Source organism: Anoplophora glabripennis, unplaced genomic scaffold (assembly GCF_000390285.2).
Source record: "Anoplophora glabripennis isolate ALB-LARVAE unplaced genomic scaffold, Agla_2.0 scaffold67, whole genome shotgun sequence".
NCBI lineage: Eukaryota > Metazoa > Arthropoda > Insecta > Coleoptera > Cerambycidae > Anoplophora > Anoplophora glabripennis.
Window position 1 is genome coordinate 804,715 of NW_019416806.1, and position 25,431 is coordinate 830,145.

At 30.5% G+C, this 25,431-nt stretch overlaps 1 protein-coding gene across 2 annotated transcripts in view; it reads right to left on the reverse strand.

Moving 5' to 3' along the window:
• LOC108903156 overlaps window positions 1-25,117 on the reverse strand; it is a 28,000-nt gene extending 2,883 nt beyond the window's left edge. Inside the window, exon 1 of one of the 2 annotated variants that reach the window (XM_018705241.2) lies at window positions 25,072-25,117. In XM_018705241.2, the coding sequence (XP_018560757.1) occupies window positions 25,072-25,083 (12 nt within the window). In that variant the 5' untranslated portion in view covers window positions 25,084-25,117. Of the gene's footprint in view, window positions 1-19,218; window positions 19,326-25,071 lie in introns of those variants that run through there. The other variant, XM_018705242.2, reaches the window with a different exon arrangement.
• Between the last annotated feature and the right edge of the window lie 314 nt (window positions 25,118-25,431).

A 25,431-nucleotide genomic window follows, 5' to 3' on the forward strand; every position in this document is an offset into this window, starting at 1 on the left:
ATGACCTTCAAGATGGAAGTTTTCGAGATATTCGGTTCCAAAGTTTCAAGAATGCATTATACAAGCGATGACAAAATACTAATCATTTATCAAGGAAGCGCTGGAAAAATTACAGTTTTGATAGTTGAAGTTTGTCCTCGCAAGTTTGTGTTTTATTTTAAGTTGATTAATCATTATTCTATCAGAATTCATTTTATTTGAAAATGGTCCGTCGTTTGAGTGAAAGGGAAAGAATCGAAATTTTTATGATCAGTTACGGAGCATGAATATTATGTCAAAAACGTACGACCTTCAAGATGGAAGTTTTCGAGATAATAGACAGTTTAAAACACAAACTTGCGAGAACAAACTTCAACTATCAAAACTGTAATTTTTCCAGCGCTTCCTTGATAAATGATTAGTATTTTGTCATCGCTTGTATAATGCATTCTTGAAACTTTGGAACCGAATATCTCGAAAACTTCCATCTTGAAGGTCATGCGTTTTTGACATATTCGTACTCAGAAAAATGTGCTCTATCGAAATCCGTGGAAAAAAATATGGGTTGCCATTTAAAAAAATTGCCGATGACGTCATAGATCAAAAACAAACAAAACAAAAAAAAAGTCGATTGCTAAAAAAAGTGACATTTTATAAACTAAAGTTGACGTGTCCGAGCATTTCCTGTCAAAATCCTTCAGTAACGATTTTTCGAATTTATTCCAAACTTTACGAGCTCAGTGTATATATAATGTGTATAAAATTTCTATTATTTATGTTAATTTGGCTAACAACATATTTTAATTATGTATCTTCTCAAACAATTTTATTATATTGATGGTTTTGGTTATGACATATCAAAAACATTTACATTTTCATTAAAATATATTACTGCTGGGCAAGAACCAATGGGAAGGTATGAACATATCCTTGCCAGGATAAAACAATAAAATAATTCCGCATTGATGCACTGCACTGCTATACAGGGTGAGTCAAAATTCACTCCCCAGAAACCGGATATATATTCTAAAATAAAAAATAAAACAAACATGTAGAATACTAAAATCTCGATAGCGGAGCCGTTTTCGGAAAATTTTTTAAAGAGAAATTCAAATTTATAATTTTTTTGTTTAATATTAACACGATTAAAATCCATTTAAATCCATAAAAAATAAGAAATAGCAAAAACAAAGATACTTCTAGCTTTGCCTAACCTTCAAAAACATTACCATTTTCGTTAATACACTTCTGCAATTTGTGGTAGAAACTCCTGGCAAAAGAATAGAAATTAGCTTAATTTATTTCCGCTACTACTTCATGAATCCTGCCAATAACATCATCCTCGCCAACAAGCACAGTAAAATAAACCTTTTCTTTTATGTATCCCCATAACCAAAAGTCTATAGAAGTCAAGTCAGGAGACCGGGGTGGCCATGGTGTTGGTCCACCCCGTCTAATAAATGGATTTATTAGAAAAACGGCGGTTCAAAATATGTCGTACTTGTAATGTGGCATGTGCGGGCGCACCATCATGCTCAAACCACATAGCTGCACGTTGTTGTAGAGGAATATCTTCTAACAAACCTGGCAAAATGTTCTCGCAAAAATTACTGTAATTTTCACCAATCTTGGCAAAAAATATGGACCTATGATCCTTTTCCCGTAAATACCTATCCAAATATTTACAGAACAACGTCTATGCTGATTCCGCTGACGTTTTTCATTGTGATTCTCATAATGCCAATAATCAAGGTTGTGGTGATTGAAAACTCCTTGTTGATTGAAATGAGTTTCATCAATAAATAAAACATTATAGAAAAAATCTGAATTGCGCTGAAAGGATCTTCGTTTCTGCTATTTCTTATTTTGTATGCATTTGAATGGATTTTAATGGTGTTAATATTAAACAAAAAAATTATAAATTTGAATTTTTCTTTACAAAATTTTCCGAAATCGGCTCCGCTTTCGAGATTTCAGTATTCTACATTTTTGTTTTATTTTTTATTTTATAATATATATCCGGCCGCTGGGGAGTGAATTATGACTCACCCTGTATAACTGAAGTTTATTGCCGGTCGCCTAGTGTGGCTGTGTTTATACGCCGTTTGCCCGCGCGCGCATTCTTCAACTGGGCGTATACATTTCTACCACCTCCACGTTTAGTTCGACCAGACATGTATATGGGTCAGGCTAAATAAATATGGGAACTAGTTTTTCAAATATTTCAATGCCGAGTTGCTGCGTAGTAACCGAACCTGGTACATACTGCTAGCTCTTTGGTCTTCAATTGAGATCGGAAATACTATAATTGTAAGTATATCTTCGTCCGTACTAATTTCGGCAAATATGCCATCATCAGGGAAAAAAATGAAAATCATTGGAAAAGAATTGTTCGTTGTCAATTTTTATGCTATGGCTTTATCGATTGATTTATTGGCAGATTTATGTAAAGAATTATTTTCCAATTATTGTCATTTTTTTTCTCATGGTTGCTTAATGTCCGAAGCTCGTAGAAAAAAAAATAAACTAACCCTTCACAACTACATCTGAAAAATTAAAACAAAAAAAAACAAATAAAACATGTATATTCTACACATGATCACATAACAGATAATGTCAAAAAAATATGGAAAATATTTTATTTGAAACAAAATACATATTGCGTTTTTCAACTCATATGAAAAATAAAAGAGGCACAGGAAAAAATAAAACATTTATTATCCACTAACATATCGTGTATTTACCTAAATTTGAGTTGAATGAAGTTGTATCTTCTGGATACCACTACCCTTTCCTTTTGCTTGACGTTTCTTTTGATGATATTACAAACAGGGAAAGTTAAGCAAAATTGACGACCTATTCTAACTACTTATTCATTTGAGCCCTTCGTGGGCAGTGGCAAAATAGTAGAGTGGAGAACAATTACCTTTACCAGTGCTGTAAACCAGCTAAATGAGATGATCCACAATTATTAGATGCACATGGCAGACTACGTTTAATTTTCTCTCTGCAGGAAACCTTCTCAATTCGCGCCAGTTGTGTGTAAAAAGCAGAGACGTATTTAAAAATTTTGCAGTTTGGAAATCATGTTCGACAAAATTCAGAATGTGTGATAATAGTGAAATGAGTCGATCGACAGCATTTACATGAGTAAAAACTTCTTACAGAAGTAATTTCAGTTTCTAAAAATATATATCTAATTACCTGCATTTAAAAAAAAAATGTGGGTACATATGATGATACATATGTTTTATTGATATTTGCTAGACATTTTGAAATTAAATAGTTTTCTAACGAATCACCTAAGACGTTATAGTTCATCTTCAAATTATATAGAATAGGCTTTTAGGCTCAAATTCATAGAAATCACTAAAGTTCCACTCACACTTATGTCATACTAAACTCACCTTAATCCTATTCATAAACAATTCTACTTCAGTGAGACACTTATATCGAGTTAGTGGTATCTGACGCGTGCTTATATATTCCTACGTGCTTATATATTCCTATTCCTGACTTGTGCTTATATATTCATAATTTATTAATTTTGTGGTTTCATAATATTTTAGCAGTATATTTTACAAATAGTTAAGTCCAGGTATTCAACAAAGGATATTCTGTACGTATATGAGGGAGTATGGCATGACTCACTAAAAATAATTACTAGAATTTTACCTGTACATAAAAAAGGTCCACTCGATATTCTTGACAATTATCGGCCAATAACAACTGTTCCCATTATTAATAAAATATTAGAAATTATAATTAAACTAAGGCTAGATAAATATTGTGAGGACAAATCCATATTTACAAACGCACAATTTGGATTTAGGAAAAACAAATCCACAACAAAAGCACTTTAGGAAATAGTGGGAAATGTTGTGGAGGGACTCGATGAAGCCGTTAGCACGAAAGCAACTGCTTGCGATCTCACCAAGGCGACATTTTGGTTCATAAATTAGAGTACTACGGCAATAGAGGAAAAATGCTTAATCTTTTATCGTCATATCTATCCAACATGAAGCAATATGTTAGTCTAAATGGAAATGAGTCAGGCCTTATGCCTATTACAAATGGAGTCCCCCAGGGCTCGGTCTTGGGCCCAATATTGTTCTTGTTGTATGTTAATACTCTTCCTTTTTCTGTTGGGGAGAGTTCTTGTGTACTCTTTGCAGATGACACAACGCTTTTACGAGGGGTTCTATGGAGGTGCATAATGATAGTTTACTTTGTGCAGAGACCTGGTTTTCTTCTAATAAGTTGAAATTAAACAACGCGAAATCTCAAAGTTTCTCGTTTACAGCTGATAAATGGGCGGTAAGTACTAATATTAAACTGCTTGGCATAATATTATACACTAGACTCAACTGGTCCTGTCACGTGGATTATATTTGCGCCAAAATATCCCAAATATTTTGTCTGGGTCGGATTAAACAATAACTATCCGAACAGTTTACTTTTCTATAATTCACAGTCATTTAACTTATGGTGTTATAATGTGGGGTAATTCTGCTAGTGGTAGCAGAGTATTATTTAGATTCCAAAAAAAACGGTCCGCATTGTTGATGGACATGAGTATGGTACTCCATGCAGGTAACTATTTGTTAAACACCATATTATGCCTCTGTCTTGCGTTTACATATTTGAAACTTTATTGCATCTTCACAGAAATATTAATACATTTCTTAAACAATCAGACGTTCTTACTTACAGCACTCGATATGCGGATAATCTAGTAATACAGCATTCAAGAATTCAAACCGCTAGCTCGAATAAGTTCAATATTGCATTATATAATGGTTTTAAGAATTATTTTAAAAATTGTTTTGTGGAAATATTAATTTTAAGGAGTTTTATAAATTAACTAAAAAGGGACATTGTTTTTATACGGTTGAAGAGTTTTCTAATTATATTAAGTGTCCTTGACTATACATGTACTCTTTGTATGTAGAAATGGTCAATAAACTAACTGCTAACTACTATAAATTTTAATTATTTTTAGAAATTTGTTCTGCTTCGTACGTCATCAAACGATTGCTTGTCACTCATTCTACTCTCTATGCAGTACATAGTAGGGAAAATGAACTAAATATGATTATTATTACTTGGGATATCATTGTTTATATGAGGAACGTTTTTACCTGTATAATTAATTAGACCTTTTGATTTTCATTATTTATTATATAAATGTAATTTATTCTGTATATATTTTCAACGTGAGTTATTCAAATTCAAAATAAAGAAATACTGTGACAATAGGTTTCCACTGAAGACATATTTTTGGTAATATTTGAGTAGACAACTGTTCCCTTATCTAGTTATTTGTGGTATTATGCACAGTCAAGTGAGTCACTCATTTATACACATTTCTGAATACCATAATTGAGAATGAAATGGGGGCACCCTAAGTTAAGTGGAGCATAAGTTTGATATGAGTGAAAGGTGAGTACAGATTTAGGGAACTCTTTGAATTTGACGCTTAAGTCTGTAAAAGTATGTACTTACAATTACACTTTTTTAATCTAATAAATAACATACTGAAGAAAATGTGTCAAATAATACAAACTGTATATTGCAAATATAAAATACAGTTACAAACATTACTTTCAAGAATTTTAAAGAATTTTGATACCAAAATAATTTTCAGGGAAATTGTCAATATTCACTGTCATTGACATTTTGATTAAAATGTAAATATATCATTAATCATCAGAAAGATTTATAGCCATTTATTTGAGAATTTCATTAACGTTAAGATAGCACCAATACGCATGTAAATATACAAATAACCTAATACCGTAAAGTAGTTCTAGGACCCTCTAGTATTCAAAACACATTACTGTTAACAAATAACGGATAGACTATCTAATTGTTCAAAAAGATCACGGGGTATTAGCATTGTATAAGTAAATATGGTATTATATTTGGTATGGCCGAATAGTTGACCAAATTTTAGTTCTCGTATTCGTTACCAGGAGGAGCCATATGTATGTAGACTTGATATTTAATCGTTCACGTTCAATTTTACATTTTCGATACTGCGCCATCTTATGTTCAATAGTTAAATGATCCATTACACATATATTTGAAAATACAGTTTTCTTGCGATGTGTTTATAAAACCACTGTAAGTATTTGGAAACAATAAAAAATGACAGGGTAGATAGAATCATTGTACTTATACAATGATAGAATAAACGAAATAAATTCATATCATGTGACATGAAAATTAGTAAAATACCAGCTACCGGCAGATATGACAAAAAAGCTTCAGTTAATGCGGTCTGAGTTTTTATCTAGGGTTTGAGAAATTATTTAAATAAGGTAAAATTAGTTAAATCAATATGTGTGTAATTTAAGCAAGATATTCATTTTAAATTCATTAATTCCAGTATAGCAATAACAGGGCCAGGTGCAAAATAAATTGCGCGGCCCCTTCATAAATACATAAAAAACAATTATGAACGCATGTGATGTCAAGGAGTTATATAAAAAAACAATTGAATGTTGCGTTTTCGAGATATAAACAAAATATTTGTTTTTTTAATGTAACTCCGTGTATATTTATCGTTTTTTAAATTCCTCTACTTTCTCTGATTACAGAAATATATACATAAGAATATGTCATATGTTTGCTTAGACACATTGCATAATCTTTTGTTAATGAAAAGACAATTTTTTTAATTTTAATTTTAATTTTTAGGGTTTTTCATGTAACCCGTTCATTTCTAGTTACAATGGAAATTTAAAATTTTAACAGCTATCTGTGTTCAATTTAGTTTTGAAACACTTTCAAGTGCGGGATACTTCCTTCCGGTTTCACCGGAAGTAACGTCATATCCATTGTTTTCACAATGACCGAGCCGTAAGAAATAGGACCCCGATCATGGACCACGAAAATGTTCTCCGGTTTATTCTAAGTTATTCAAGGTGTAAACTCTAATTTTTACCTTTCCTCTATCCTAAATAATTTAAGTTCAAAATTTTTTATTAAACTGCTCAATTTTGATAATGAAATTTGTAAGTTTTTATTTTTTTTATTTTTAATGTTAAAAGTTGAAAATTTTGTATTAAACTTTTAAATAAAATATTTAACTTTCAAAGTATTCCTACCTATGGTATAATGATATTAGGACACCCTATATACGTATATTTATTTACTCACCACAATTTTCTATCCATTTTTTAATTCGTTCTTCACCACCATATGGATGGTGGAAATCGATGTAATATTACATTGGCAAATTTTGCTTTAGATTTCCCACATTTATAATATTGACTATATTTTTATTTTAAATACAGTATACAGAACACCGATTCAACACCAGTTTTTTATGCATTACATAGTGGCGATTTTTTTATTCCAGTCTTACCTAGAGCCATCTACAAACGAATTACTATACCCCTTGTATAGAATAGACCGCCTAGACCTACAGTAAGTTCTTTAGCACAAATTTCAGAAATATTAATAAGGATACAGCCGATAGATGTCCAAACTATCTTTCGTATCATTTTACTGGTTAACAAAATTTACATGGGGATTATATTACTATATTTACTTATACAATGGTATTGTATAAGTAAATACAATGGTATTAGTAAAATTATATTAGTTTGAATTATATATTTATCAGGATTAAAAATTATTATATCCTAGACTATTACGGCCCTGGTCGGACTTCTCCGAATACGGTTGAATAAAGATCAAAGTGCTGACAACGGCGTGGAATTACGGGTTTACATATGATACGCTTTTACTATGGTCTCCTGCCTGCATTTTCATCTTATTTGCACATCAAGTGCGTTCTTTTTTTGATTTGCGCGGTTCAGGGCTCAGTGAAATTTGTCTCGTTATACCTACATCTAAATAACAATAAAGGGAAACATGTTCAAAATAAAATAAACGGAGAAAATAGCATGCAACATTGGAGTTTGAAAAACATTTATGTGGCAAAATGACATACACTATAATTTCATCCAAATTAACTACAATTTTCCATTAACGTTAACGATTTGGTAATAATTACACATAATTCTTTTATACTAGTATCTAAATCTGCAATATTCATTTGAATTATCTTCTGGGGAATTATTCCGGGCTAGATTTTTAATTCAAGGCTCGTGATTCTCTGCCATGCGGCGACAGCTTCTAGACTCGAGGCTAGAATAAAATAAATTGTCATATATTTCATTGCTTTTGCAAATCATTGTTCACTTAACCGAGGAAGGAACAGATTTATTGTGAACGAACGAACAAACGCGACTCATTATTATCGCAGTATGTAAATCTTGTAATGCACTTTTTCTTTCTGCAGGTAACTACAATAAAAGACGTATTGGAAATAAGATATGCCTCCTTATTGGTGTACGCAGCATTAAAATGAACCCATAAAACACTAGTAGCGCACTACTTCCTTTCTAGATACATTTTGAGCAGCTATATAACACAATCACGCAATTTTGAGGGGGTCGTTAAATCCGTCTACTGATAAAATTTACTATTTCGGCCTCGTTAACAAACCCTACCTACAAATATGAATTAGGAGTGAAGAAAATCGTTCAAAATACTTTAAATTTTATTAAAAACGAAAAAGTATATGAAGAAAATTATGTTTAATGATAAGTGACTTATTTGAATATGGAAACATAAAATAGTTACAAAAGTTCCTTGGCGAAAAAGAACATGCAACAAAATTGGAAACTGCATAATATGTGAGGATCCTCTTTGGAATAAGCACCGTCTGCAAAAATGTTTGCACATTTCACATTAAGTTTAAGATGCAATTTCATTTTACAATTAACAAAAACTTGTCCTGTTTTCCATCAGTGTGAGATGGGGACTCTCATGAACATTCGGTACCCCAAAAGGCACAAATTTCACTAAAATGAGAAAGTAAGATGCCGTCGTGCTTGAACTAGGATATTAGCACCTAGGTTTATTAAGACTTCCACTCTTCGCAGATGATGCCGCTTCAGGAGTTACGTAGAACAACACTAATGAAAGAAATAACAGTGTAAATGCGGTGGTATTTATGAGTGAAATTATGCTGGTGTTGAATTTTGAATAACAAAGAAATGAGTTTAACACAATTTTTAGTTACAGAAACCAAAATATGTCAGAATGAGAACATATTTCTAAAAATCTAAGAATCACTAAATTCATTGTTAATATTACTCATTTTTAAGTAAGGAAAACACAAAGCTATGTGCAAATAGATACAGAAGCGCAGTTTGGACTCTGCTACAGATAATAAACACATTTACTTGGTTGTAATCAAGAACTGATTTTAGTTACTATATGGCACCAATATGACATATTGACCATATTGATTTTGAGTGAAAATGGGGTCAATTTTTTTACGGTGTAATATTTATCATTTCGAAGCTAAAGTATTAAGATTTGGTTATGACCCAAAATACTATATAATGTTTAATTAGTTTTGTGAATTCGAGTCAGGTACAAATCTACCTTTTAAAGAATTTCCTGTTTAAATGTAGTCCACAATCAAAAACCCATTTGTAACACCCCAGTGACATTTTTTTTATGGAAAATGAAGTTATAAAGCAAATTCTGACAGTAGTATTACTTGATTAATTGTAAAATAAGAAAATATATAAAATTACGACTTGGAGGATTTAGGTCAATCGAATTTAATAAAAATATAAAAACGTATAAATTTAAATGGAATAAAAATTAGGTAATTTTACTTTTATTTAAAATGTATGGGTGCCTGCTCCTAATATTTACGAGTAGAACAAAAATATATTCTAGAATTACTTTACAGAATATACTTACGACAAATAATATATTCTTTCAAACAATATAAATGATGAATCTCACTTTTTTTAATGAAATTATGTATAATAACTGGGGAGACTGTGAACTACAATATACAGGGTGCCCCGTTCAAGTTTCAAAAAAACTTGTGTGCAAGTTCCTCAATGGGGAAAATAATAATAAAATAAAGTTTTTTTTCTTACACGCCCTGTTTTCGAGATACAGTGTGTTGAAGTTGTTACTTTCCAAATTGTTTTCCTTAATTATTTTTAAATCGGCTAAAAATAAAAATGTCAAAATTTGTACACGAGTAAACATCTACTGTGCGTTAAGAATAATGTGCAGATGGTTTATTTCTGAAAAGCAGTGTCGCCGATACAGGTAATTGGAGGGGTGCAATCGAAAAAAAAATATGTTAAAAGCAAGGACATTTAAATAAAGGGGACTTATTTATTTACATTTCTAGATAAAGCCTGGTCTATTCACAGTCTAATTGTATAATTGTTGTCAGCTGTATAATTATACTGGAAATGTACTTAATACTTTTATCGCAACTTTCATCACAATTGTGGAAATTATTATTATAGGATAGTATTATTAAGTTATGCATACAATATTGTTAAATTCTGTACATTTTAAACTATTTTTCATTTTTCATATTTGCCATGTTTGAAGACTTGGCAACTACGCAATAATTTGTAGCGTGTTCCTCGTTCGTTCTGCCGTGGTTGGCAGAATATGGCGTCTCTTGTTACAAAATAGTTGTGATTTTAGTAAGTGAAACGTGATTAGTGTTTATACATGTATTTTGGATAAACTTTTAAGGTGTGAATATTTTTAGACAGTGCAGAATTCGTAAGAAATTGGATTATAAACATCCACATCAGCTATCCTTCCACAGGTAAGCGTGCTTGAAGGTGACTTTGGAATGTATATGCAACTGTGGCCATTGTCGTGCGTGTGGATAACTTTTATTTGAATAACGGTAAAATTTTATAAAACTGACGGTATTTTTTTTAAATTTTTGCTGAAATAGTAAGAAAACAATAATATGTACCACGTTTGGCCATTAAAATCAAAGGAAAATGCTGCACCACAAATAAGTTACAGACATTATTTATATTTAATATATTTATAGGTATTTCAATGTTATCCCTTGTACCCAACATTATAAATTTTAATCATTCATCATTTTTATTTTCCTCTACGACAAAAACCTTTTCAAAAATATATTTACAATTTTACTAAATGCACGAGCATAAAAACTGAATAAATACAACAGCAAAAATATGGTGGTGGTTCACTTATACATAAAAATACCGAAGATGCAATCGACTGAAAGTTGCATTTATTCAGCCATTTGATGTTCTCCTTTGGGAATATATTTTTATGTCTCACTGAAAATTTGCCTCAGTATTCTAAAAGTGAAATGTGAACGTTTTTAGGATGTTTGGGGATGGTGCAACAAGAAAGAAATGGTTACAGTTATTGGGATTCCAAGAAGTTATAAAAATATTATATATATTTATTATAAAAATACTGAGTAGCTGTTGAAATATATTGACTTAGAACTATAAAATATTTTATTTTGACCCATTCAAAATGTACGACATTGGAGATGTAATCGCGAGCATCAGTTGGATGAAAATAAAGCCCTCTGCTTTCCCTTTGTCTAGCTTCACCCAACATATGAGATAGACTGTGACATGCATAGTCCCCTTTATTTAAATGTCCTTGGTTAAAAGTCAAAATTTATTACAATTCTAAACGATTCTGTAAACTCTAAAGGATATTACAAAAAATAGGTATACTTGTCGAAATTCGATAACATGTACCATTTTGGAGAAAAATGAAGTTGTATTTTTTTGCTCACATAAAGCGGCACAAGTATATTAACAAAATATTAAATTGAAAAAGGACTTTACCATTGAATGAGCTGAAGACATTTAGCTACCAACAGTATTTGCATTTAAGACTATAATTTTAATTTCTCACGTATCACATGAAACAGTTAAATTGTAAAACATTTTATTAACTAAAAAAAAAAAATAAATTTATTTTAAGTTCAGTTTGTTGTAAATTAATATTTAAAAAAGTCAATCAAAATAAACAGATTATGGTAATTAATTAAATAAATGTGCAAACTCGAAATGCTACAGTAGATACTGAAATTGTCCCCCCTTTCCTTCTATGCAACTTAATTTTTCTCGAAAATGGTACATGCTACATTTCGACAAGTATACCTTTTTTGTAGTATGCTTTAGAGTTTACAGAACCGTTTAGAAATGTAATCAATTTTGACTTTTAGCATATTTTTTTTTTTCGATTGTACCCCTCCAATTACCTGTATCGGCGACACTGCTTTTCAGAAAGAAACCGTTTGCACATTATTCTTAACGCACAGTTGATGTTTACTCGTGTACAAATTTTGACATTTTTATTTTTAGCCAATTTAAAGATAATTAAGGAAAACCATTTGGAAAGTAACAACTTCAATACACTGTATCACTGTATCTCTAAAACATGGCGTCTAAGAAAAAAAATTTACATGAACTACCCCTATTATTTTTCCATGAGGAACTTGCACACAAGTTTTTTTGAAATATGAACGGGACACCCTGTATATTGTGGTTCAGAGTCAGAGCATCTAATCGCGTCTTAAAAAATAATTAATCTTGATGTAGTTGCTGAAGTTATTAAATTGAGCCAACAACAATACGTGCGTCGACTTTTACAATTACAGAATAACAAAACTAGGCATAGTGACGTCACTAAACAAAGGAACAAAGTGAAGCTTTGTGTATAAGTATATACCAATGACTAGCTAGATCCATATTTAATAGTACAGAAAAGAAGATTGCTCTGCGAAATATTAAAGAAAGTTGACACTTGGCAATTTTGTTTAGTTTTATTTATATTAAAATATTAGATTTGCCGCCGATTACCTATGTCATATTGAAAAAATAGCGACCAAGATTAGGTTTTTGGTAACATCTCACTTTCACTGCTTTTCTGGCTGAAAGCAATTATAGTATTATTATACCTACTAATAGTTATTACCAAATTACAGAGCACAAAATTCGTTATACTAAATTTACGTGTGAAACTTTTTTTTATTATTTGTCTTGTATAGTCTATTAAGTTTTTGAATAATTTTAGGTATTATTTTTTACAAATAAACAATTACCAACAGTAATGAATATTATTCCTTGTAACTGCGTGTTTGGAATTTTGTTCTGTCAGTACTATTTGAAGCGATCATATTTTGATAATGAGCATGGAATATCTTTTCCCAGAAGATAAATTCTAGGTCTCCATAGACAATTTTCACGATGAAAATATTTCGAACTAAATCTGCTAAATAAAAAATTAGAGTAGGGGTTATGCCCACCCTGAAATCTCAGCCGTCATCTATCAGAAGAGATGCGGGCAACGGCCCGGATTTTCCTTAGTCTTGTGTAGAGCAAAATGATCTCGTTACTTGAACTACAAAGGAAAAATCTTTTGTCTCGTAGAAAGTATGCATTACCTGTTAGCCTTGTCGATACAATCCTATTAATCTGTTATTGTACAGCAGGATTGGAAAACGTGTGGAGTTATTGCTTGCATATTTCCTGCCTCATGCACTCGCATTTTCTTATATAGAACCTTATATAATTATTACGTTCATTATATTTCTGAGGAGGAAAGATCGACATTGTACTTGCTAGGCGCCTCCTTGAACTAAATTAATTACAAAACAAACGGGAAAGTCAATTACACACATAATATTTCCTAATATTCGTCACATTAAGTAGTAACATTGTAAAATTTAAATACAAAATTAAGTATAATTAACAAGTTGGGAAAATTTACAGGTGATCTTTTACCTCATATACTAATATACATTTAAAATATTGCCAAGTTCTAATAAACCACTTGTATAAGGAGTGATTGGAAATAATGCATTTCGAATATTATTCTCTTCATGTAATGAGCATAGCAAAAAACTGATACACCATTTTTATGCTAAAAACTATACTTTTGCAATAAAGCTTACAATGATTCCGAAGATCGTCCACGTTTTTGTATTTCCCCTATATATCACATTTTTATCAAGATTTACTGTGACCTTGACAAAGAATAAACTTCCGCAGACAAAATATTTAAGATTTATAACATAGCCGAGTTTGCTTAACCATGGCCCATTACTTTTTTAGAAACGGAACCGGAATAAAAATGCGAGGAAAAGAAAACAGTATCCTCCTTGGATTATATCACTTTATTTCCTGCCATCGGAGAAATATCTGTATATTAGTTTCATACTTACATATTCCCAAAGCGTAGATATAAGCATCAGAATATTTTGTAAAATGCAAAGAACACAACTTAGGTTGATGATTTAGAGGATACCCTTGGGCAAAAAACCGTTGTGATATTAATATTACGAAATTAAATATTGTTTCTCATTGAAATTTACCTAATGGTCAGTTATGGGGTATAACTTAAATGTTTGGTCAAACATCAGCTATGGTGCCTAAGTCACAAACAAATTAATAAAAAAAAACTTTCTGGAGATAATAAAACTCTTCGTTTAAAATTACTGAAAATATACGATTGCAAAAAGCAGTTTAGGAAAACCTTGTAAATAATATAACATTTCATTAATGGATTACATGATCACTTGAATATGTATGTTATTATTATTTAAAAAATAATTTTACTTGTTGCCTACTAGCAAAACGTAGCACCTATGTTTGTGAATAATTAAAATTTAAAGCTGTATACCAAACTCAAATCAAACCGTTTTCTTGTAATTTAACACACATATCTCAAAAATCAGCAACGTATACATGCTTATAAATATGTTTACATTCATTATACATATTTTTCATACATTAGTTGCAAAATATAAAAATATATTTAAGATTTTTTGAAATTTTAACTTACAGACTTACTTTAAATAAACTATGTCATATATTTTTTAATAAATTTAAGTATTTCTTCCTAACATTCTTATAAATGAAAATGGAAAAGAGAAAAATAAGAATAATTTTTTCATTCAGTATCATGGAAACATTAAAAAAATATTATGAAAATGTAAATATACAATAAGTTTTTATATCATATTTTGTTTTCCAGTTTTGAAAGGAATCATTGTTTTTTGTTTAGACACAGCAGAAGAAAAAAAATTGAATTAATTCACAACTTATTTATTACAGCTATTTCAGTTAAGCTGAAAGAAAATTCGCGCATTGTAGGCTGGACATAGATCTCAATCTATGTAGCTCCAGTCTTTTTTGTAACGTCAAAGTGTAAATATTACGAAAACAAGGGTCGCATTTAAAAACATGTATACATCTGAAAGTCATGTGATGTTTTAACAACAATATTAATGACCAACGTTCAAATATCTACAGGGTGATTCTTAACAATGGGAAAATCGAAAGCTGAAGATACTAGACGTGTAATGGTGACCATTGGCGCAAACATACCTTATCCGAAAGTTGATAGTTTCGGAAATACATGCAGGGTGTTGAAAGTTAAAATTTTAAATCGTTTTTTTGCGATTATTCTGAAAATATGTAGGTTAGGAACTTGAAAATTTGTGAAACTATGTTTTTTTAGGCGACGAATAATATGCGTGTTGTAATTTCAGCATTGCTCATAGAAGGCGCCACTGACGACCAATTTTACCGAAAATTTAGATAATAACTTTTTACCCTGGATGTCTAACATGAAACTTGATTCAAATCCTGAAAGAGCAATTATTTTCCCATTAATTGTGAATTCTTGTTTTATTTCGGTATCTCGATCCGTTTTCGAGAAAAATCGATTTAACGAACACTATGTTTTGATAATACGAGAAATTAAAAGCGAAACAAACCAAGTGTTTCTTCGTGTTATTACAACAATTAACAATAAAACAAATAAAATACGTAATTATGATTTAAAGTAATTGTTCGAAGAATCCACCGTTGACACTGATACACTTTACACGTTTTCTGAGAGATCTTCGAGTTTGAAACAACATATTGGGATTGCGTCTGACTTCGTTGGCAGCGATTTGTATTCTTTGCCACAACTCTTCACACGAGCCAATAGATTCTTTGTAAACTATATCTTTCATTCGAGACCAAATAGAAAAATCAAGAGGATTGAAGTCCGGACTTCTGGATGGCCAAGCAAAAATGCTTACATGGCCAATCCAGCGATTTGGAAAAACTGCATCTAAATATGCACGCACTGGCCAAGAAAAATGCGGTGGAGCTCCGTCGTGCATGAACCACATGTCTCTTCTTAAATAAAGTGGAACTTCTTCAAGCCGTGGAAGCATTTTTACTTGGCCACCCAGAAGTCCGGACTTCAATCCTCTTCATTTTTCTATTTGGAAGAATCTATTGGTTCGTGTGAAGAGTTGTGGCAAAGAATACAAATCGCTGCCAACGAAGTCAAACGCAATCCCAATATGTTGTTTCAAACTCGAAGATCTCTCAGAAAACGTTGTGTAAAGTGTGTAAATGTCAACGGTGGATTCTTCGAACACTGACTTTAAATCATTATTACGAATTTCATTTGTTTTATTGTTAATTGTTGTAATAACACGAAGAAACACTTGGTTTGTTTCGCTTTTAATTTCTCGTATTATCAAAACATAGTGTTCGTTAAATCGATTTTTCTCGAAAACGGATCGAGATACCGAAATGAAACAAGAATACACAATTAATGGAAAAATGATTGCTCTTTCAGGTTTTGAATCAAGTTTCATGTTAGACATACAGGGTAAAAAGTTATTAACTAAATTTTCGGTAAAATTGGTCGTCAGTGGCGCCCTCTATGAGCAATGCTGAAATTACAACACGCATCTTATTCGACGCCTAAAAAAACATAGTTTCACAAATTTTCAAGTTCCTAACCTACATATTTTCAGAATAATCGCAAAAAAACGATTTAAAATTTTAACTTTCAACACCCTGTATTTCCGAAACTATCAACTTTCGGATAAGCTATGTTTGCGCCAATGGTCACCATTTCACGTGTAGTATCTTCAGATTTCGACTTTCCCATTGTTAATGAATCACCCTGTATAATAATAATATAAATGATTTTGAAAATGTTATAAAAAGTGCTTACATCTCACAACTTCATTTATTATATGATTACCGGTTTGACACAAGTATTTGGGTTTTCAAAATGCTTAAAATCTGGAACAGAATATTCTCATTACATTCCTGATCGTGAGCTTTCTAGATTTCGTGTTTGCATAGATACTAACTGCCAAAGTGGTATCAAACGATTCAGTATCTCCAAGAGTGAAAGAATACTTACATGGAGAAGAGTCATTAATTTAAGAATTCTCAGAGCAGACTTTATTTGGCGATTAGACTTACATTCCGTTAATTTCAACATCATTATGACCAAGATGTAGAAAATTGATGATGAATGTGGTAAAAATGAAACAAATAAATTTTGTTGACATAGGAAATACTTTAATAAAGTAGTAAATAAGTACATATATAAGAAAAATTAATAAGAACCAATTCATAATCTCTTCTAACACAGTGTCTCTGTCGTAATTGAAAAGAAATAGTTAAATATGTACTTTAGTTTTAGAAAGTAAAAGATATCGAAAATTATATTTTTATATCTCCTAAATATTTAAATATGCTAAAAACAACTTCAATTATATAGAAAAATTATAAAATAAATATCAGTACAAGGGGAAAATGAAATATACCTTTAAAATAATAATTTGTTTTTAGATTATGATGCTTTATCATATTTAGAAGTGGTACCAGTATTTATTATTATTTTTAATAACATGTACCAAGGTGGTACCTACAATTAAAAAATATAGACCTTGTAAGGTTTACGTTAAAGTAAAAGTAAATATTCAACATTAAAAGTTTGATATTTTACTTTTAACTCTTTCAGTCTCAGTGGTGCATAAAATGTACCACCGTTTTTTATTCCTCCAGGTCTTGGTGGTACATATTTTGTACCAGAATTTTTTATGTACTTACATTTAAAAATTATTTAACAATCATTTCCCTTCAGCCATAGTTTTACAGACCCTGTACCACCCCCCCCCAGGAGTCTGTGAGCTAACACACGGTCACAAAATCAGCTGTAATGTATTTAGTTTTAAGTATTCTTTACAATAAAATCATTATAATTCACAAAAGCTATAGTTTAATTTTTTGTGACGCTTGAGTAAAAAAAGTAATATAATTTCTGTGCCTGAAAGAGTTAATAGGTAGAAAATTTTTAGTAAATACATATTGAATAAATATATCAAAATTTTATTTACAAGTATCTACCATGATTTTTAATACTATCCTATTAGGTAACTTTTTTATACCTAATTATTACTTATTTTTAAATTAAAAATGTTATAATGAATATTTTTATATATTGAGACGTTTTTTGAAAATCCACACGAAATGAAAGGAACAAAATTATAATATTAAGAAAGAGAAATCTCAATTAGAGTCTGAAAAAGAAGTATGTATACAATGAAAATGCAAATAAAAATAAAATAGTTGTATAATTGAACCATGAAAAAACATGATTAAACCTAAATTTGACTAAAATATCAATTATAATATAGTAAATTTCATAATATAGAACATTAAGAACTGAAATATCATATCTAAAATAGAAGCAAAACCAAGAAAGTAGCATATCAATTTAAAATAGATAAAATAGATAAAATAAGTTATAGTTAAAGACACATCAATAGAGAATACGAGAAAAGAGAAATGAAAAATCTTTATTTAAAATTCACATAGTATTAAATTTCAGAAACTATCATGTCAAGGTGACAGTAGTTGTCAAAGTTAAAGGCAAATCTACATGACATGAGACAAAACCCGGATTTAGAAAAAACAGAAATAAATGATAGTAACAGTTAAAAGAAAAATAAAGGAACATTATTGTTAGTTTAAGAAAGTTTGTAAATAGAAAGTAAGAATTAGATAAGAAGTGAGTGGAAGAAAAAGAAATACAAAGTGAAAGAGAATGAGTGAAAGTGATATAAGGACTATTCATGTGGACGGACCTTAAAAAGAACTTCATAGGGAAAAGCAGCCCATGTGAACAAGAAAAAAGGCCGGTTACCATGAGAGCAGTCAACAAATAAGATCCTGGGAGACTCCATGAAAATTTGTGAAAAAGTTAGAAAAAAGGAGATTATTAAAGAATATTAAACAAGAATACAACTGAAAAGACATACCTGAAGTCCAATGTCCAAAAGGCATCGTGGGAAAGGAAAAGCTACGATTCATCCCAAGTGGAAAGAATTCCAGGCCAGAACTCCACCCACACCCTAACAGAACGGAGGGAATACCCACAAAAAACCAGGACATAAGTGCAAAATAAAAAAAAAGGTTCATTTAAACATCACCTAAGGTAATATGAATTCATATTTTCAAAGTGAAATACAAATAAATCAGATCTGAAAGACTTAAAGAAAGTACTTACCATATAGAGAGCTCATAAATCATTCCACTCATAAATAGACTTAAAATCGTTTTAATTTAAGCATTTAGAATAAAAGTAAAGTTTGTACTGATTTTCTTAGGTTAAGATTTTTCAGCAGATAATACAGGAAAATATTCCTTTTTTTTTCGAGCATAGATTTGTAATGAGCGAAAGGGAGGCCATCTATGTTGTAGAGGCGTAAGGTAAACAAAAAAGTTTAATTTGAAAAAGTATTTCTGTTAAAGATTTGAAATTTTGTATGTCAGCAACCAGGATTACATCTCTACGATAATAGTAGGTTTTCAAATAATTAAAATTTATAGATAAAAAGAAATTTAGGTAACTGTGACTATCATTTAATATAAAAAGAAAGGGGAAAGGTTTTTTCATTTAAATGTGCTTATATTTGAAATAATTAAATGTTTTTAAATCTCAATTTGCATAAAAATAAATGTTAAATAATTGGGTGCAACTGTTTTTTTTTCTGGGAGTTTGAACCGACACTTAAAGAGAAAGAGAAACTTGTGCCCACCCTGAGAATTAGCCGAGGTAGTAAAGTAAAATGAAAAGTAAGTATAACAAATTCGAGTCAAAAGTAGCAAACCAAAATTAAAATCAAAATTTCACATTTTTCCAAATTAACAGCATATAACAATATATTTGCTTCTTCTTGTTCATAACATAAATATTTATCATATTAAGTTACATGACTGAACATTAGTGAAAAAATCTAGACTGCTATAGTCCATATTCTTGTAAAATTTCATTAATTTTTCATATTAAAGTTTGCTTTATGTCGGCACTAATAGCATTCTGATTCTAAATCATCATAAAATTCAATTGTTTAAGAATTATACAGCAAATGAGTGTATTGCCACATAGGGACCGTAGAATAATCTGTTTATGGGAACCAATTTACACGTAGAATGCTTCTAGTAGTATAATAAATAATAATTCCTGAAAATCCTTGGAGTGGTAATTAAGTGAAGAAGAGCCGGAAAGGAAACGAAAATAGAAAAGACGAAGATCTTTAGACGTCAAAGAAGTTACAAAAAAAAGTTCGATAAATAAAAAATGTCGAAGGAACGGCTGAATTATCAAAAGTTCCAATGAAAACCGTATAGAAAATTGTAAATAGTCCCATTACGGGAAGGAAAACTGGGAAAAATCCTGAAACTTACAAAAAAATAAATGAGAGCGCTCAAGAATATCCGGCTAAATGTTTGAAGAGCACACCAACACTGAATAATTTACTTAGAGGACTTAAAGGCTATAAACACACATTGTCATGAAATCAAAATAACATAAAGAACAGCGATTTAAATATTTGACAATTCGTATGGAAGTGAGAACAGATCTACTATGTTCATAAATGGTTTAATACCCATAATCTTTAAAGGAAAAGTGGATAGTGTAAAACAAAAGGACCGTGATCCGAAGATAATTCCGAAGTAGAATGCCTGATGCGCGCGCATTCATAGGCAGCTAAAAATTTAAAGATTGATTTTTCAGTAAATTAGTTCTCAATATTTTTTAAAACACTGTGATTGTCATATAGGTAAGTACTACAACATATGTCAGTAGACAAATAATTTAACATCATTGTTCAAACTATTCGGAAACGACTATACAGGGTGTACCAGTGTCAGCGTACAAAAATTTACCAGGTCGTAGACCAGACCAAAATAAGGTTAAAATTCTTATAAAATATTTTTTCTACAAAACTGTTAAAAGTGGGCTTTTTAATTGTCATTTTTGATGATAAAAATGTCATTTTTTGACACGCGTGTTAAAAGTAAGTTACATTTAACACTAGTGTTAAACTAGTGTTAAATAACTAGGAAATCCAAAAGTTATGAAGACAGAACCTTCAGGACAAGTTGGCCTAGACCGCCCCTGGTGTCAAATCGACTTCACCCAAAAATTACTTCATTCTCTGAAAGGATTTTTGAGTTATTCCGGAAAGTTATTATTATTTTTTTCTAAACAACACCCTGTAACTTAGTCAGAGTACATTACAGAAAAATATTTTATAAGAATTCTAATCTTATTTTGGTCTGGTCTACCCCCTGGCAAATTTTTGTACGCTGACACTGGGACACCCTGTCCTGTATACGAACAAGTTACTGATGAACTTAAATTAAACATGAAAAATAGTACTTCCACAATAGTTTTGTTAACAAAAAGAGACACACAGTGCTAAGGCTTCTGCCGTATCACTATACGAGTATATTCAGCTCCTTAGAACACATATGGTATCAATTAAAATCTGGCGCTGGATATATGTATTAATACTCGTTCTAACTGTTAGTGCACCGTATCTTATTCTTACAATTAGTGAAATAAGCAAAAATTGCATTTTCGATATTAAAACATTCGTAAATTGATGTAGGTGACGAAACTGATTATGAAACAGAATTAAATGGATAAACTATTATACTTATTAATCAAGACTATTTATCAAAAAATGATTGTAATGTATAAAAATGTATTGTTATGTATTTTTAATGTATTAATTGTGTACTTTTGTAATTATCCTTAAAATCCTTTTAATTTCACACGCGATACATCTACAAACTTTGTGTCAATTCGAAATGTGCTCTCGATTTTGCTTGGAGCTAAATAGAAATAAATTACTGAAATACAATGTAGGTGGCCAATCCCTTAAAGCTTTGACGCTCATGAAAATTTGAAATTAATTATTTAAGACATTCATTCAGACAATTCAAAGTTCTTATAGGACTTTAGGTTATGTATATAGGTATAAATTTCAAGATTTATTGGAAACTTAAGTACTGTTTGTATGAGCATATGAAATTTAGTATTTCCTTAAAAAATTGTAAGACAAAACATTTATTGATAGGCGTGACCGTATTTTATTAAAAAATTGATGAAGATTGATGGCTCTGTTTTCGTCAAAACGATGAACGGCAAAAATATGCCGGATGCAATTTTAAGGAATTTCCACTGTTCTGAGCATTTTAAGGGACGAGGTGGTCGTCGCTGAACATTTGCAGCAGAGTTCATGACCCTTGGGGTTTACCGACAGGTTTCGTGTTCTTAATTGCCTGTCACCGGAGGGTGGCTTGAATGCTATATTTTACTCGAAATTAACGGGGAGCTGCCGATGTCAGTATTGAAACCGGGCGCAGCATATAAAAGAGATCCCAAAGTACTCGCGAAGCGAAAGAATGCAGATTAAAAGTTTCAGGCAGATGGATTATATTAATTTTTGGGCTTACACTTCCAATATTTAATATCTAGTGTCATATTATAAGAGATTTTTCATTTCGTAATTTAGGAGAAGTTATTGCAGGATAAGTCAGTATTATTCACTCAAAGTTCTGAAGTATCAAGGTGAAAAGTAATGAAATAGGGAAGAAAATTTATCAAGTGAAGTCAATTCGAAGGTTTATAAACAATTAGGAATAAGCCTTTCTCGTTATTATTTTTTTTTTTATAAATTTCGCGAATCAAAATATTCCCAATATTAAGGTTTTCCAATATTTCAAACCACTACAAATTCTTGGAGTCAAAATAAGACGATTAAAACTCTCTATTCAAAATCATTTAGACGCTAGAGGGTTAAATAAAATGAAATGTGATATATCTACTATAGATGTCACGTTTCAATTTTCTAATCGGAGTAACTGCATGTACAGGAATAAATAAATACCCTCACGCTTAAATGAACAATCCAATTTTTTGGATGTTAAAGTTTTCCTAAATAGTACGGACAAATGCTGACCTGTATAACTTGTAACTGCTTTAAGTGCCAAAAACTTGAAAGGGAACATCATGTAATTACTGAAATTGACTTGTTTATGATTTCAAAAACAAAATTACACAAAGTTATTGTTTAATTATAACTTGATTTTTAGGAAAGCTCCTCGTTTCGGAAAAAAAAAATATCCGACAATATTTTGATGTTAATTTATCCATCATAAGATGCTCTGGATATTAAAAATTTGTCTTCTTAATTTCAGATTAAGTCAATTTTAGTTTACTATGTTCTATATAATTTTATATTTTAGTTTACTTATCTTCTATACAAATAAAAATTTTTGTAAATTTATAACCGTTATTTTTACATTTCTTTAGAGCAAAACTTTAAGAAAAAATTATTTTTACCCTTATAAAAATAAGAGATGCAACCCCTGGGGGTCCAAATGCTGTAGTAAATAATCTCCAATTGGTTTCAAAACAAACTGTTTAAGGGGTGAACTTTAGGGGTGATTTTTCATCAACTTGTGTATATGTCATGGGAAATATTCTTTTATTTTATCACTGAAAATTTATAAATTTTCATAAAACGACGAAAAACTCATTCGACAATGTCCGCTGCTATATGGGTACACCCAGTGGGGTAGCTTATCCCCCAAAGTGCAATAACTACTATATTTGTGCTTTTATTAATATACACCAACAATTTACTATTAATTCATGTAAATACCTACATTTACTTTAGTTTTATATATACAAATAATTTTTCAAAGAAAATGTAAGTGTACTAATAAAGGGTAGTTTGTCCTCCTAAAACGTACTGTTGAAATGTTAATGCTGAAATAGGTGAACTTTAAAATTTGATTTTCTTTAGAATAAAGTAATTTTTGTAAATATTTGATTTTCTTTACAATTTTTACAGAGAAAAAGAATAATTTCAAAATACTGTACATAATATAGACGACTGATAAAAAACAAACTAATTAGTTTAAAAAAAAAATTATAGAAACAGAGATTTCTTCAAAACACTATTGAGGGTTAACTTTAAAGAAAGTATATGTGTTTTGTCCCCTACAACATAGCGAAGTTTCATTGAAATCGATGACTGACACTTCGGGTACCTTCCTTGTTAGTGTTTTTCCTTTGCTGAATGTTTTGGTTTAGTAAGTTTGGTTTTTACTGGCGTAATAAGTCAAATTGCTCCATCACAAAATTCTTAATCTACTCAACTGTATTGAGAAGTTTTATTGATTAAGCTTAAGTTTAAGATTTTATAAAAATTCAAATATGTCCTTTAGCCGTGTTGTTTGTTTATTTTCTGCCTATGTATTGAAATGGCCATCCCAAATCGCCGCACCTATATTCCGTCTAGCCGAATTCGTTCTTTCTCAATCTCCTGGCTCTGACTGAGTGAGAAACGCAAACTTATTTGTATTAGTCCGTATATAGACCAATTTAAATAAAATATTATTCTTAAAGATAGTCTTGAAAACAATACCTAATAGAGGATTACCACTAACTGTAATTTTCTTATAATTTCTACTGTCTTTGACGGTAACTAAAGTATTTTCAGAAATACGTTAAAAGAATTATTATCTTTTACAAAGGAATAAATTTGGTCTACTTAGGAAAAAGATGGAGTAGGATATCTGAGAGAGTATGAATTATGCTTAAGTTTTAATTATGACTCAGATATTGAATTCAAAGAAAATATTAGCTTAGGCTGTGTAATTGCAGAAGGGCAACTTCTTAATATTAAACCGATGCTGTAACAATCTACCAAATGAAGTAGCAGTCCATTTGTTGTGCAAAGAAAAATCATTTTGTTTGCGCTATATTTAGTAAAATAAATACGTATTTTTATAATTTTTTACAAATACATGTACCTACTACGTAAACTTATTTTTATCTATAATTTTTTCTAGTTGTGAAATTTTAAAAACATATGTAAAAATAAATGTGTTAAAAAACAGCCCCTGTCTGATCCTTGTGGCACAAGAGATTATTAATTATACTCATTGTTTATGAGGCAAACTATTCAAAAAGTGAAAAACTATTTAATACAGACGCAATTTAGTTAGGTATATCTAGAAAAAACGCTGAATAAAAAAAATCTCTGTTGTAACTCACCACTTTGAACATGTTGATGTTTCACTGATGCAGAGTTAAACTGGATGCAATTTATGCACTGCAAATGGGATTGAGAAACTTGCATTTATATATGATTACTAATATCTATATGTCTCTCCCTCATGGAGTTCTTTTAGCCTTGCCATAGTTCATTTGAAAAATTATTACGTTAGTGCTATCGATAAATCGCTGATCAGAATGTAATGAGGTTAAAGCCGTACCATACATAGAACCTTGAACTTAAAACTGAAATAGTGTCATATGTACGTACTCATATGTGGAGCAAAAGGGTACGGTACCTTACACAGTTCGAATTTGGAAAACTAAATATGTAGATATTTAAAATTGTTTTGCCTCTTT